This window comes from Varanus komodoensis, unplaced genomic scaffold (assembly GCF_004798865.1).
Source record: "Varanus komodoensis strain SLA01 unplaced genomic scaffold, ASM479886v1 scaffold4, whole genome shotgun sequence".
Lineage (NCBI taxonomy): Eukaryota > Metazoa > Chordata > Lepidosauria > Squamata > Varanidae > Varanus > Varanus komodoensis.
Window position 1 is genome coordinate 10,066,652 of NW_025335941.1, and position 15,272 is coordinate 10,081,923.

At 38.4% G+C, this 15,272-nt stretch overlaps 1 protein-coding gene across 1 annotated transcript in view; it reads right to left on the reverse strand.

Annotated features, from left to right (window-relative positions):
* Positions 1 to 15,272, reverse strand: part of PDXK (pyridoxal kinase) — a 61,626-nt gene that overhangs the window by 22,830 nt on the left and 23,524 nt on the right. Inside the window, exons 2-3 of the mRNA XM_044442321.1 lie at positions 14,275 to 14,329; positions 5,945 to 6,049 (exon numbers count right to left, since the gene is read on the reverse strand). Of these exons, the coding sequence (XP_044298256.1) occupies positions 5,945 to 6,049; positions 14,275 to 14,329 (160 nt within the window). The remainder of the gene's footprint in view (positions 1 to 5,944; positions 6,050 to 14,274; positions 14,330 to 15,272) is intronic.

Consider the following 15,272-nt stretch of genomic DNA (forward strand, 5'->3'; position numbering starts at 1 on the left):
TTATGGGGAAATTTGACTTGGCTCGCGACCAAAAATTGTCTCACAACCACATTCGGAGGGGCCAGAACGGAGTAACCTTATTTACATTGAAACTTATGGGGAAATTTGACTTGGCTCGTGACCAAAAACTGGCTCACAACCACATTCGGAGGGGCCAGAATAGATTAACCTTCTTTACATTGAACCTTATGGAGAAATTTGACTTGGCTCACGACCAAAAATTGTCTCACAACCACATTCGGAGGGGCCAGAATGGAGTAACCTTATTTACATTGAAACTTATGGGGAAATTTGACTTGGCTCGTGACCAAAAATTGGCTCACAACCACATTTGGAGGGGCCAGAACAGATTAACCTTATTTACATTGAACCTTACAGGGAAATTTGACTTGTGTCACAACCAATTTGGGTCACAACCAGAGTCGCGGAACGGATTAAGCTCGTGAGCCAAGGTACCACTGTATTTTGGCATCTATATACACTGTTATCAGTGTTGATCTTGCTGCTATTATTTGGGTTCCTGTGTGACTCTCCTGTTCCTTGCTAGCTACCTTATCTTCGTCTCCACTTCTCTGTTTACCGGAACTTCCTCCAGTAAGTAGATCGTGGATCTTACTTGTTTTGAGGGAGCATGTCACTTAGGGATTTTTCTCTGTTTCTCAACTATTAAGTCCTAGAGTTTTCTATGTAAGTGTTCCCTCCCCTCCATTCACATCTTTCTTCTAAAGGAGAGATTGGGTATGTATTGATTTATTTAATTTTCTATACCACCAAACAGCCAAGGGTCTCCGGGCAGTTACAACAGGACACTAAAATACAATATAAAATACACTTTATTAAAAACTTCATTAAAAATGACTTTTAAGTTTTTAAAACAAGATTTAAAACAGTTACAAAAGCTACAGTGACTTAAACAAAGTGTGGGTGGGTGGGGGTAACCCCACAAGAACACGAACAAGTTAAGACCTTTAGCACCTTTAACAATAGTTATATAGGTCAGTGATTTTATTAATTTCATTTTCAATCTCTCTCTCTCAAAGCAATGGGCAGATGGGAATGTCCACCGATGATGAAAGTATGTACCTAGGGCTCCTCCCCCCACTTCAACATGAGGAGGAGTTACGTTTAGTAATTCTTGCAAGCTTCACTGGTGTGAAATGCTATCTGTTGTTCACCTTGACTGAACTTTCTCTAGTATGTGCTGATTGATTTCAGCAGAAGGGCAGTCCAATTTTTTTTTGCCAATTTTCATCATTACCCTAGATCTTACTCCCAGGCTATCTCAAACCTGTTAGGTTATAATTAGCAACACTGAGGAGCCATTTATAGATTTTTGAGACAATTCCTTTGAAGCCCAAGGTATAATTAAGGAGGTAACTTTCAAATTGTGTAAGCTGCCTTGCTGTACAGCCAATGGAACCTTTAAAAAATGGAGTATTTGGTAGACTTTAAACACAAGCTCTTCGGAAAGAAAGCTAGCAGCTTATGTAAACCACATTGTTCCCAAACAGCAAATGGAGCTATTTTATCTGGGTGGAAAAATAGGGGATGGACCAAAACTTAAGTTGTGAAATTTGGTACATTAATTTGCACTATTTATTCAAAATATGTAAAATAAATTTCAAAAAGGGTTTTGTAATGTTGCTATCTTACTATCAGTGTTCAGTAAAAAGAAATACTTTAAAAATTGCTCAAGGATGTTCTATTTACACCCAAGCTATATTGAAGTCTTTATGCAATATTGGAAGGAGTTGGTGCAATTGAAATGCATCATGGTATTTATTGATATCTGGTACTCCTAGGCTACCCATAGCAGGATCTTGATATGTAATGCTTTTGGCAACTCTTGGCTTTTCTCCTTTAAAAATATAGGAATTAAACATTTTTGCCATTTAAAAAAGTGTTCCTGTAGTAGTTCAATTGATGTTTGAGATAAAAAACAAATTTTAGGGACATCATAATTCAGTTTTTTGTTTATTTAATCTCTGGAGATAAAAACATAAATATTTAAACATGTGGATTTTTGTTATTAAACCAATTTCCTTATGCAATTGATCTTCCTCTTCTGGCATGTCTATACAGAGTGCCTCAGATGTACTGAAATTAATTTTTAATCCAGAAAGTGCTCCAGGTGAGTTCTTTCATAATTACTGAGGCCTCTGTTTATGGGTTAGTTATAAATAGGGCAATGCTGTCTGTGAACAAGCTAATTTTATGACTCGTAACTTGAATTATAGCACCACTGATAGCTAAGTTATTATGAATCCTATTAGCAAGTGGCTCTAAAGCAAGAGCAAATACTGAGATAATGGACATACTCATTCCATACCTTTGTGAATTCCATTTTTTTCTGAATCAAATCTATTCATTCTGATCAGAGCTTGACAGTTTTCATATAATTACTGGATTACTTGAATAAAGTGCTTACCCATATTAATTTTTTTCTATCACCCTAAATAAAAAGGGCAATTTAAATTATCAAATGTTTCTTGGGCATCTAAGGACAGGATAGCTAAAGATTTCTTAAGTTTTTAGTAATGATGAATAACATTAAAAATTCTATGAATGGGATTAGATAATCATCTTGATGGAATAAATCCAGATTGATTTGGATGAATATATAGAGAAATAAATTTATTCATTTCTAGAAGGCATACTTATGGCTAATGGGATAGGATAAAAATCTAACAAATAAATTAAATACATACAGAAGCCATAATAGACAGCAATAATCTATAATCAAAATTCATCAGTGAGATGGGTCTATATAACTTATTTAAGTTGGTCTTTGCCCACTTTGGGAAGCACAATAATCTGGAAGAGTTTGTAAGTCTCTGGAATTTGATCCACTTTTAAGACATTGATAAATAATATTACTAAGTTTGGTATTAAAAGTTCTCTCTCTTTTTTAATAAAATTCTGCAACAAATGTATCAACACCCAGAGTTTTACCATTCCTGGCTTTCTGAAGAGCAGCTTCAATTTCTTATCAGAGGTGATTGTGTTCAAAGACTCTCTGCGTAATTCTGAAAATGTTTTCATTTGTGAATCTTTCAGATATTAATTTATCTAAGCAACATCTATAACTAGAGTATAATTCTGAATAAAATTCTGTGACGTGATTATTAATCTGTTTAGCCCCCCCAAATCACTGAGTTTTGGTTGTCTTTAAAATGAGCAAATTATGGCATTTTAATTCATATGTTAAAATTGTAGAACACCTGCCCCCAAATTCATAATATTTCTGTTTAAGTTATAAAAGTGATGTTGAGATCTTATTTACTTGAAGAGCTCTGAGTTAGGTTCTTTTTTGGAGTAACAGCTTATAGATTTTCATGCCCCTAATTTTTTGTTTCCATTTCCAAAAATTTTGTTTCTGACAAAGTATGCCCTTGTTTGCTGTGGTTAAGATATATGAAAAAAAAAATTGATGAAGCTTGAGCTTCAATTTAGCTTCAAATTTTTCCTTATCCTAACGGACTCACAGCCCAGGGCCAGGGCTCCTTAGACCTCTGGTCCCTTGCAAAGTGTACTTGGGTTTTTTTCCCACTCTGCCCCCACCACCACCAAAGAATGATCACTAGACATGTAAATTATTCACTAAAACCATCTCTCCAAAGTAATGAATAACTGTGAGAAAAATGTAATTGGGTCACTCCTATATAGGCAGTTTGATGCAGAGCAAAGCTTGCTCATAAGTCATCTGAATATCCCTTTAAACATTTTTGCTTCTCCCGGGGGGAGGGGGTGTGCATGTATATGTGCACATAAATGAACCTTCAGTGACTTGCTTCTAAGGAAAAGGATCCCTGAATAAATGCTTGAACCCCTGAAATGTCTTGTTGCCCAGACATGGGATGCGCGCGCGCGCGCGCGCGCGCACGCACACACACACACACACACACACACACACACACATATATATATTCATTCATTCTTTGGTAGAAATAACTCTCATATGGACTCAGGCCAAGTTCACTAATGCTCAGTTAAAAAAAACAAAACAAATGATAAACTGGAATACAAGGCTGAAAGCAGAGCTCAGTATCTGAGAAAATGTAAAATTGCTACCCTGCTTGTCCATTTCATTTGATGATTCCAGCAAGATTAAACATTCCAAAGGTGATATGACACTATGAGTTTCTGATAGCGTTGTTATGCTGACAGCTTGGAGAACTTGTCTGGCTCATGCAGCCAGTTAGACTGGGCAGAGGGTGGTGGTGAGCTGGCTAGAGGGGGGCAGGGAGCTTCCATAGCCTTACAATCAGGCATCAGGAGACCACATCTGAGGCAGAGTGAGGCCAAGAGAGTATATGTAATCCAGAAGTGCACTAGTTCCCATCTTCAGCTCACCCAGAAAAGGTAAGATTGCCAAACTTGTCCTCCTTTTATTCTACCCCACTTCTTTCCTTTGCAGAGGTGGGATCTATGTAGAACTAGTCAAAGCCCAGATCATGAGTCACATTGAGCAAAAAAAGGATTTGTCATATTTGATCATTTTGCCTCGGACAGAAGCCCTTCCCAAAGATTTATTTCATCAGTTGCTATGAGAAGAATGGATGTGACTTCCGGACTCATATTTATCATTGTCCCTCTGGGTAGAAAGTAATCTTAACATATCCCAACACTGTGTCTATCTGTACCCTTAATCTCCCTGAATCTACAATCTGCCTCCCTTTTGACTCAGATGTTGCTTTCTAGACTGTGAGAGCTCATTCGCCTTTGATCTGGTATACAAAAATGAAACTCTCACCTGAATCTTACATTAGCAGTCTTATGACATCCTTAAAAGCAATGCAACTGTATTCTCATCATCTATACAGTTTGCAGTAAATGAACTGAGAATAATATATTACTACATCTATTTGTTGATCCGTAGTAGTATTTTGCACTTAGTACAAGGAAATTCTGATGGCCTAGTTATCAGGTGTCCTTTTACTGTATGCCAAACAAACTTCGTCTAGATATGGCTATGCAAGTGTAAAGGGATTCTTGATTCACCCAAAGATTTAATCTAAGTTTGCAGCACAGAAAATGCAATTGTCAATGGACATGTGCTTCAGTGGGGTCAACTTCCTGAAAACTAGTCCTTCCGCAATTAAGCTGGCCCATAAGCCAGAATGCAGGTACTGAGTAATATTTTTATGGTGCAGACTTTAGAGGAGCCTGAAAGTTAGATGGTAACAAAGAGTAGTGCATGTGGCCAGTTAGCTGTGGCATGTGACAGGAAAACTGCCACCATGTAAGCTCTTTCATTTTGCAAACTAACATCTTTCTCAGGGAGAAGAATTAGAAATGTCTTTAAAATGAATGAAATCTGTTTGTGCTGGAAATTCATTGCTGCATCAGTACAATCTTATTCACTTTGTTAATAAATATCTCTTTTACCTCCAAGAACTCCATGGAAACTAGAGGGGAAAATAATTTATCAGCTCAGCAATACCCTTCATGGCAGAGTAGCCTTTATGGGTTGCAGACTTGTATCATTACCATTTCCTCATATCTTTGTTAGCTTCAAAAACATCTCCATTTTCATGGAAGTTACATAAATCACTATGACAATCAAGTTCATCTAAGTTTTAGAACCAACCTATTCACATCAATAAGGAAGTATTAAAAATGAAACTAAAAACAGAGGCAATGTATGCAGTGAGTTTAAATCATGTTAATTCGTAAGAAATTATATATTACGTTTCTGGATGCAAAATATTGTATCATCAACTTCCCAGTGAGGTTTTCTTTTAAATACATCTCTAACATAATCCTAGGTTATGTTTTAACCATGACTAACAGATCAAGGGAAGACCATCCTTGATCAAGTTCTCCTTCTCTAGAGCTAATTCCCCCTTTTGGCTGTAACCAGTTAAAACTTTAGCAGGAATAAGGCTAGAACAGATGTTTTAGTGATCATAATGAGATTTTCACAAAAATAAAAAGTACTTACCAGTAAGTACATAGTCATAATGGTTGACATTGTTCAGCTTCAGTCCTTCATACAGTTCATGCAGTTCATCTGAGTTTAACACCTGTCCCTTCCAGTGATCATAGCCTGAATAAAGAAGGAAACCAAAGAAAGTTAATGGTCTTATCTGACAACTGCATTCACAGGTTTCACTTAACAATTATTTTACAATATTCAGGAAGGATCATGAGAACTCCAAAAAATGGAGCTAAAATATTAGGGGAAAACTTGCTACCTACAATGGAAATGCCATACAGCCCTTGTTACTACCTCTGACTGATGGTTCATTGAAACTGCTAGGCTGTCAACATTTAAATATTTACACTTCCACCTGTCTCAAAGGATGATGAGAGTTGAAAATGTGTGTGTGTGTGTGTGTGTGTGTGTGTACATAAGTATTTTCAAGGAAGATTAATATGGTCTAAAAATACTAACTGAAGAGCTGAAAGTCCTTCTAAGTCTTGATGTGGATATCTGGGTTGAGAACCAGTGTCAAATTCATTGTGACACAAGTTGAATGTCTGGCTAGAATTAGGAAGACAGAGAGGTAATAAAAGTAATTACATATAAAACAAGTGGGGCCTGCAATAAAATGTTGCAACATGACATGTTCCCTGTTCAGCATTTCAGCCACTCAATTCCATCGCTCCACCCTTCCATAGCTAATGAGTATGTTCTGTTTTCTTTAGGGTGTTTCTGGAGTTCCCCCACTTAAGTATTTTCCCCTTAAAGATTGCTTATTTTACCACAGAGGATAGATTGCCCCAAGCAGGTGCAGACCCACCCCCTTCACTGTGTAGATGGTACTATTTAGGCAATCCCAGTAATGGCAATGCCTGAATGACAGAATAGAGGAAATAATTCCCACCATACCATCACCATGTTAATCCATTTGAATTTATATGTTGGATGTTGCTGTTCATGTTGGTGAATGAGTATGAGCGCTAGAGCAAGATTTAAGTATTTCTTTCTGGCCCTAGGAAATTTATTTTTGATGTGGAAATAAATGAATATTAATAGTATTGTCATTTAATTTGTGATAGCATTTGAGGTCTTCCAGATGTAGAATCAGAAAAATAATAATAAATAAACCAAAGAACAAGGTTGCTCAAGCTTTATTAGGGATCAAAGCTATCAGCTAACAAGCGTAATTCAAATTATTCAGGATTAGCCAACCTGGTACCTAACAGATGTTTTGGACCACAACTCCCATCAGCCCCAGCCAGCACAGCTAATGGCCAAGGATGACCAGAGCTATGGTCCAAAATGATGGAGGGCACCAAGCGGCCTGCTTGATTAGAGAATTCATCCAACCACTTTCTCTTCCTATGAAGCTATTTGCAGTTGGCTTCTGATGGCACAAGAGTTCCAAGATGTACAGAAGCAGTGCCAAGAACACTTAGAAATAAACACAGGGCAGTGTGAGGGAACAGCCATAGAGCATTCAAGGACATAGGATCACACTGTGAATGACAGGAGGTATTGGGCAAGCAGGAAGTAGGTCAGCAACTAATCTTTTATCTTTGAAACAATGCTTCTAATGCCTGTTCTTTGCCCTCAGGAAAGAGAAATGTAAGCTTTGCATGTTAAATTTTCCTTAGCACACTGTGTTTAGACAGTGCTGCTTAATTAGCAGTCTTTTTCCAATAAGAAATAGTTCTGCAATGACAGGCAATGAGAGCAGCTTTGCACATTTATTTCTTGAGATTCCATTGTCTTCTAGCTTCATGAAGCCAATCAGCAAACATACACATATATTCAAAACACACATATCCAGTAAAGACAAACCTTTGGGAGTGAAAGAACCATATATATGTAATATGTAAATGTGGAGTAGACCAGCAGGCACAGAGACAACTGCAGAGTCCAGAGAGCTCACTTTGATGTCCTTCACTCATCTGGGATATCATCAAATCTTTCCTTCCCAGCTTAGTCAATATTAGCAACCACTCAACAATTAAAGACAGGATGCCTTATGATTTTGGTACAATCTGCATTTCTAATACTTTCAAGAGCAATAGCACCTGGATTGTAGTTGTCTTTGGGTTTAAAAGATATTATACACCTCTACATATCTTGGGTGACTTTTCTTTCTTGGTGGCTCTGTTTCAGTTCCAGTCCCATTTATATTCAATCACTGAAATTCATTATTAGAAGTAGTTATGAAAGGGCGGGAGGTGGGAGACCACATCAGCTCAGCCAAATGTTTGGCTCAGATACTTTATGATATCACATCCCCCAGTATCTAGAAAATGGTGATAATCTATCACAGATTCCACATTTTTGTTGAAGATATCTACTTGGCACCTCTTAAAATGTTGGTATCTTTTCAGATATGTAGAATGCTGCTCGGCTAAACTCTAATTTCAGCTCTTTAACAACCAATATAGAGATGCTTCTAAATATAAGAATATCTTCATTATACATCATCACATTTTATTTTAGGTTAGCAAAATAAGCTTTTTTGTTGGCCTAAAATAAAACAGAAACTGAAGGGACCTGGAAAGGAAGCTCAGGGAATGGAGGTTTGCTCCAGTCGATAATCATGTCTTTGTTTCTTGGTTTATTATAGCAGCAGCTATGTACATAATGCTTTATGAAAAACAGGTTTGGCAAGCCCCTCGCCTGAGAGGCTTACAATTTAAAACAGATACCGGGAAACAACAAAGGAAAGGGAGGTATGGATATACGGGACTGCAGAGGAAAAATGTGTGAGCACAGAACAACAAGAGCCAAGTCTTCGGCCACCTTACATTTTCTCTGAAATAGAAACTCAGTTTGGATGATATAGTGTGGCTCACCCTGGGTTACTTAATCTGTTACAAGCCACTGCATCCACAGGCAGCAAGTTGTACATGCAACCCCACCTGGAGGTTGTCATGTGGTGCAAACCTGGAGAATGTGGGCTGTGTGAGGATTGTGTGACAGTAGCTGCACATTCAAAATGGCAGCTGCACATACCCCACTTGTGTCACCACCTCTGTGTGAATAAATAACCCCCGATGGGATGATGCATCACCCTATGTCATGTGAACACCTCCAATGACTCACCAGTTGCTGGTATTCTTGCTGCATCTTCCCATCTTTCCATAGAGTTACTAATTGTGCTAGCCAGCATCTCCCCTTAGGCCGTTTTACAGTGACAGTCCATGAGCTTCTTGGCCTTCGACATTTTCTCTGTTAAGGCACTGAGCAATGTTTCCCAGCCAGTTGATTCTTCCCTGCTGCCTGGCTTGCTCCTTCAGAGATCCCCAAGTAGTTACATGAACTGAAAAGGACCATGCTTTGAAGTGGGCACAGCTGTTCCTCTATTTCCATACAGAGATTTTCCATCCTGTTATTGTCCCATCTTTCTTTCACTGATTATGGCCTGAAGAATTCAAGCCCAGCTGGCAGCTGCAGAGACTCCCTCACTGACTAGTGTAATGCAGACTGCTTACTTTATGGTCCTAAATACCCATAGCTCTAAAGGCTGCTCACTTTATGGTCATAAGTAACAGCACAAAGAGCCAACACAGGCATTGCTTTAAATCTGTATTCAGCAGCTACATGGTCCCCCTGCCATTTTTATCCTAGAGCAAATGCAGCGGTCTGATCTATGTGTGTGGTGGGGATTCAGGGGCCCTGTGTGTACAGTACAGTAAGCACGGAAGAAGATGTAGCTGGTAGGACTGGATTTAAAACAATGTCTGTTTTGGCACTAAGCCATCCTTTGCTACCAAAAATGTAATACACTTGATTGCTTCTTTTGAGCCAAATAGGGGTTTTATTACTCTGTACAGAAGTGAGCTAATACTCAGACCATAACAATAACTGTTTTGGTCTCCACCAGCCAACTTTCTCCCTTGCTCGTCTCCCACAACCACCCCAGCAGGATGGTGAATGGCACACAGCACTGCACAACTCTCTCTCTGCATCATCAGCATACAGGTAGTACCGAATGCCGTGAGAGATGATGAGGCTTACTATGAGAACGGCAGAAAGCCAAGTACAGAGCACAGACAGAATTTGGAAGAAAGGCTGTCACTACCACCATGTTCCTCAGGGTAAGTCAAGTGAGAAAATAGTAGACCCTGAAGGGGAGCAGCAGCAATTAAGCCCATGATGGTGAGAGTAATGTAAGTTTCATCATCCAGTGACTGAGTGATTCATCCGCAGTGTGTCTTCAGTTGACCTTTCAGATGCAAATGTAAAAGGAGATTTTGCTACTTTTGCCAAAGCTGGCTTTTTTTAAAACATCAAGAATTTTTAAATTTCTTATGTTTCTCACAAATGCCAATCCAGTAATCCAGTAATTCAGTAATGGATAACTGTAACTAGGCAATTCCTGTCCAGATAAGGATGCAGTTGGTATATACTCAGCCTAAACTGATAATAGGTGCTCCATGCCACTGCATCCAACTGTGCCTTTAGTGACAGTGCTTGATCCAGAAGCACCCCAAACTATGAACCTGACCTTTTGGGGGGAGCATAAACCCCTCCAGAACAAGTTGACTACCACTAATCTGGGCAGGCAAACTATCGATTTCAAACTCTTCTGGAATGAATCTCAATTTATTGACCTTCTTTCATTCTTTTACTGTGCCTAGACATTGATTCAGATTTTGCCTTACAAGCAGAGACTACAGTTTCATGTATATGTGGAACAGCATAGGGGATAGAATGGAGCCCTATGACACCCCATGGTATAATTGCCAAGGCACAGAGCAATAATTGCCCAGCAACATCTTCTGGAATCAGCCCTTCAAGCAGGAGGACAACCACTGTAGCCTCCACCGCCTACCCAGAACAACCCACCCAGAAGGATACCATGGTTGAGGGTACTAAAAACTGCCAAGAAGTCCAACAGAATCAATAGGATCATACTCCCCTTGTCACACTTCCTTTTCTTGACGAAAAGCATCCCACAGGGTGACCAAGGAAGCTTCCATTCCAAAACAAGGCCTGAAGCCTTAACAGAATGGTTTGAGATAATCAGTTTCATTTAAAAGAATTTGGAGTTGTCTGGCAATCACCTGCTCAAGCATCTTGCCAGGGGAGGGGATGCTGGCTACTGGCCTACAGTTGTTGACAGTATCTGGGTCCAATTTAGGCTACTTCAATGGTAGCCTAGTTAACCTTGCTCAGATTATAGCCAGTCGTGAACCACTTGCACGAGCTCTGTTGGATTATACTGAGATGATGCAGTGGTGGTGGAAGAGAGTCCCTTCCTTGCAGTGTCACCATCATAGGTAGGCCTCATAATGAGCTCTAACCTGTGTGTGATCTAATTGAGGGCATATGCTTTCCTCCAACTGCATGGAAGCCACTGTTCCTCTTGCTTCATTGCCCTCAGGTCTGGTGTATACCAAGGAACTGCTTGGGCTCTCAGAGGGAGCAGGCATGTGGGTGGCATTATGTTAACTCATTTCTGCATTCCACAAAGTGACCTGCACTTCAATAAGAGCACCAGCTGTACCTGCATGAAAATCCCACAAAACCCTCTGGAATCCATTAGCCTCTGCAGGCACACTGTTCCCCACCCTTGCAGAAATGAAAGGCCAATGAGAGTCTAAACTTCAGTAGAAAGTGTTCCAACAATAGCAATATGATAGAAAGTGATTGTCCCACTCCCGGGTCACCATCCTCCTGCCCAGTCAAGAAAAGCAAAGCAAGTATGAAACCTCTTACATCTATTGAGCCAATGGCATGCTGAGACACCCCCAGAGTATCTTTCTAGATCCTGGCCCAAATACATCTCTGAATGTGAAATGGAACAATGTCTTTTCCTCTAAAACACACATCTGTCTTACTCTGGAACATTTTCAAGGGTAGGAAGCAAACAGACAAAACAGGTATATTAATATAGAATCTGCTGAATTCAGAATGGGCCAGATGCCCATGAGGTTCCCTCCCACCCCAGTTAAAAGTCCTCTCCCCCAACAACTTTTATATTTTGCATATTAGAGAGCATGACAAATTGAAACTGTTTCTCCCTGCCTCTCTTTCTTTTTATATATAAAAAAGAGCATCTACGTAGGCTGTGTGACAGCTCCTTTTATTCGTGCGTGAAGCACAATGTCATTTGGAGGTGACTCACTCACTCTAATCATACAGTAAATACTCCTTACTAGGCAACTTAGCAAACAGAGCTCCCTGGGGGCTTCAGCCTGGCATGCTGCCTGTATATCAGAAGGAGGAAAAGGAACATTTTCTTGAGCATCATGAACAGTTAAGCAATGTCTTCTTTTTCATCAAAGAACAGGAAGATGCAGGAAAAAATGGGTGTCAGTAAGAAGGCATTATTAATAAGTATTCTTTTTTCTTTTGCCAGTATCAGTTTTAAAAGTGGAAGAAAGTAGTGAGTTTGGATGAAATTCCTTTGAATATGCAGTGAATTTGTGTGGGGGAACCTGCCTATAGTAACAGATAACTGTTTATTTGCCATTATGAACCTAAACTCTCTCAAAATTCTTGTGGGATAAAATAGGATGCCTCCACATAGACTGCCTGGTGCTTATTTATATTCACATAAATATAAATAAGCATCAGGACACCAGACATTCATTGGCACAGCCCTGATTTTGACGGAAATGCTGCATAATCCCTGAAAAGGAGAAAAATATTTTGAGCATGTATTATGGACTCGCATACCTAATTCCATGTTATATTTGAATATGAAAAACAGTACTAAGATGCACTTAAGAAGTCTAGAAAATGTATTAATAAACTAAGCTCTGAAATTAGCAATTAATCAGCGATACTAATTTAATTAAAATCAGTTCTGTAGCTTTCAGCTTCTAGAGACATAAAACATCCTTTGAACTAGGAACTAGATTTTTTTTGTATGCTTTAAATTTGGTTTTATATTTTGTATCTTAAGTTTTTAATGATGTTTTAATATGGTGCATTTTATATTGGATTTTTAATGTGCTGTTATAAACTGTTCAGTGAGCTTCAGCTACTGGGCAGTTTAGAAATTAAACACATAACAAATAATAATAACAACAACAACAACCAGTGCACATGAAGTAGTTTTAAAAGAAAACTTAAATATGTGGCCTTATCCCAACTATTACTACAGTCTCTTCTACATAAGGGTAGACAGGGCCTTATGTATCTTTTTGGTTTTGTTGCAGAATTAAGATTTGACCATTACACAAATAAGTTTCCATTCCTGCTTTTCTGCTAAAAACTTCTAGGTGGCACTGTGGTATCAGAATAGCACAAAGACAACAGTGAGAAAAGTGTTTTATTTTGCTTTCAAAAAACATATCACATTCTTCCTGTTCTAAAAATAAATTTTGTTTAAAAACAGTTGCAAACTGGAGGGTCATGACCTCATCTAAAGAACCCATGAATAACTATCACTGAGAAATGATTAATGCACAATAAATGCCACATAGAGAAAATCTCTCTGTCTGCAGTTTGCTTATATGGCTCACACATATAACTATTTTTTTAATTATAAATGGAAAATTCTGTAGACATCCTGATATAGTATACAAGAAAGCTGGGCAGACTCAGGTATCCCTGAAATCAGCAGTCTGTACAAAGAAGATTGACATTTCAAATCTAATTCGTCTCTAAATTGATAACAGCTAACAAAGATATCATTCTTCCTTTACAGAAAGGAAAGTTAGGAATTTCTAGTAAACAACTTATTTCAATACTTTACAGTGCAAGCCTATTTACATATCTAGACACAGAACACCTATGAATACCAGATATTCAGGACCAACAACAAGCCAGAGCTTTCCCTAGAAGCAAAAATGACAATACTGAGATTGTCTTACTTTGGGCACATTATAAGAAGGCAAACCCCCCTGAGGAAGACAAACATGCTGGGGAATGTTGGAGGTAGAAAAAGAAAAGGAAGGCCAAATATAAGATCTATTGACTCCGTAAAGGAACAGGGCTGTCATGGACAGCTTTCATTCATAGCCATCTATCCAGGATGTTGTGGGCGTATCTGACACTGAAGGTATGTTTTAAACAGAACTTGGACTAGATGAACTCCAATGTCAGTTAGTAATAATGATCATTCTGATTCTAAAATATTACAATTTTAAGGTGTGATTCAGCAGAGCAGTTCATAGTTCTTCTAGTTCATTGCTGAGAGCTCATTCCTTTCCATACTTATAAAAAGTTTTTACAAAACTGGGCAGGGCTTGTCAAGGCCAGAACATTATGGAGGATGTTCATTCATAGGGTTGCCATAAGTCAGAGATGACGGGACAGTATTTTGATATTAATAAGATTTACTTAGGGTAGTATCTTAAGAGAATAAAGGTCATACCTACAAGGGCACAAACTCTCTCTCTCTCACTTACCTGTATGATTTGAAAATTGGACAGAATTCACAGTATCTATTTCAAAGCCCAAAACCTGCAACAAAAGCATAATAATTATGAATGTGAATTCCATTCAAAGGTAGCAACATAGTTCTATGGCTCACCATATACCTAGTATATTAGATATACTGATGGGTAACTAAACAAAACCAAGTTACAATTAATGTTTCTATTGAAAACCAAAACAAAGACATGGAAAACAAACTGACAAACAAGTTTAAAGGAAAATAATACAAATGTTAGTGAAAACAGTATATCTTGTCCTTCTAGTACTGTAGTTGTCATTTCTGGGAAGAAAGGAAGAAAAAAAGAAAGGGGGAGAATGCAATTCTTAGAATCCTAAATGTCTCTAAAGAGAACTACATGGTGAATAATGACGAAATATTGTTTGGGACAACATTAAAATTTCACAAGACTAGCAATGCCTATTGTAATAGACAGCACTATTCTCTGATATCTGTATTCCAAATTTCACAGATGTATTGAAGGCATGTATAAAAATTAATCACTGAAAAATTCATCAGCCAAGTCTAGGCTGCCATAGGTGGATATGAGTTGTACAGAAAAGAGGTAGAAAACATCCCTTCTTTTTCACTTATGACTATTTAACCAGTAGTAACAGAAATAACTGGAAATGCCTTTCATCTGATATTTGAACCCTGCTATGGTTTCAACCACCAAGAAAGTCTTAATGCTACAAATGTGACAGGAAAATCTGACATTTAATACATTTGTTCTCAAATCCCCTTTGGTAGCAATAAAATAATCCCCTCAAATGAAAATCTGCTATATACAGCACAATGAGTCATAGGCAGACAATAGTAATGATGCAGAAATAATTGTGTATGATCCATTTTCAGGCAATTAGCTGGCAGGTTAATTGAAGCTTTTGCCAGGCATGCAGTGCATGGTGGTGGTGGTGCAGTCTTTTCCTTGATATGATGGGGCAACCCCTTCATGCAGATTATAGCCACGTG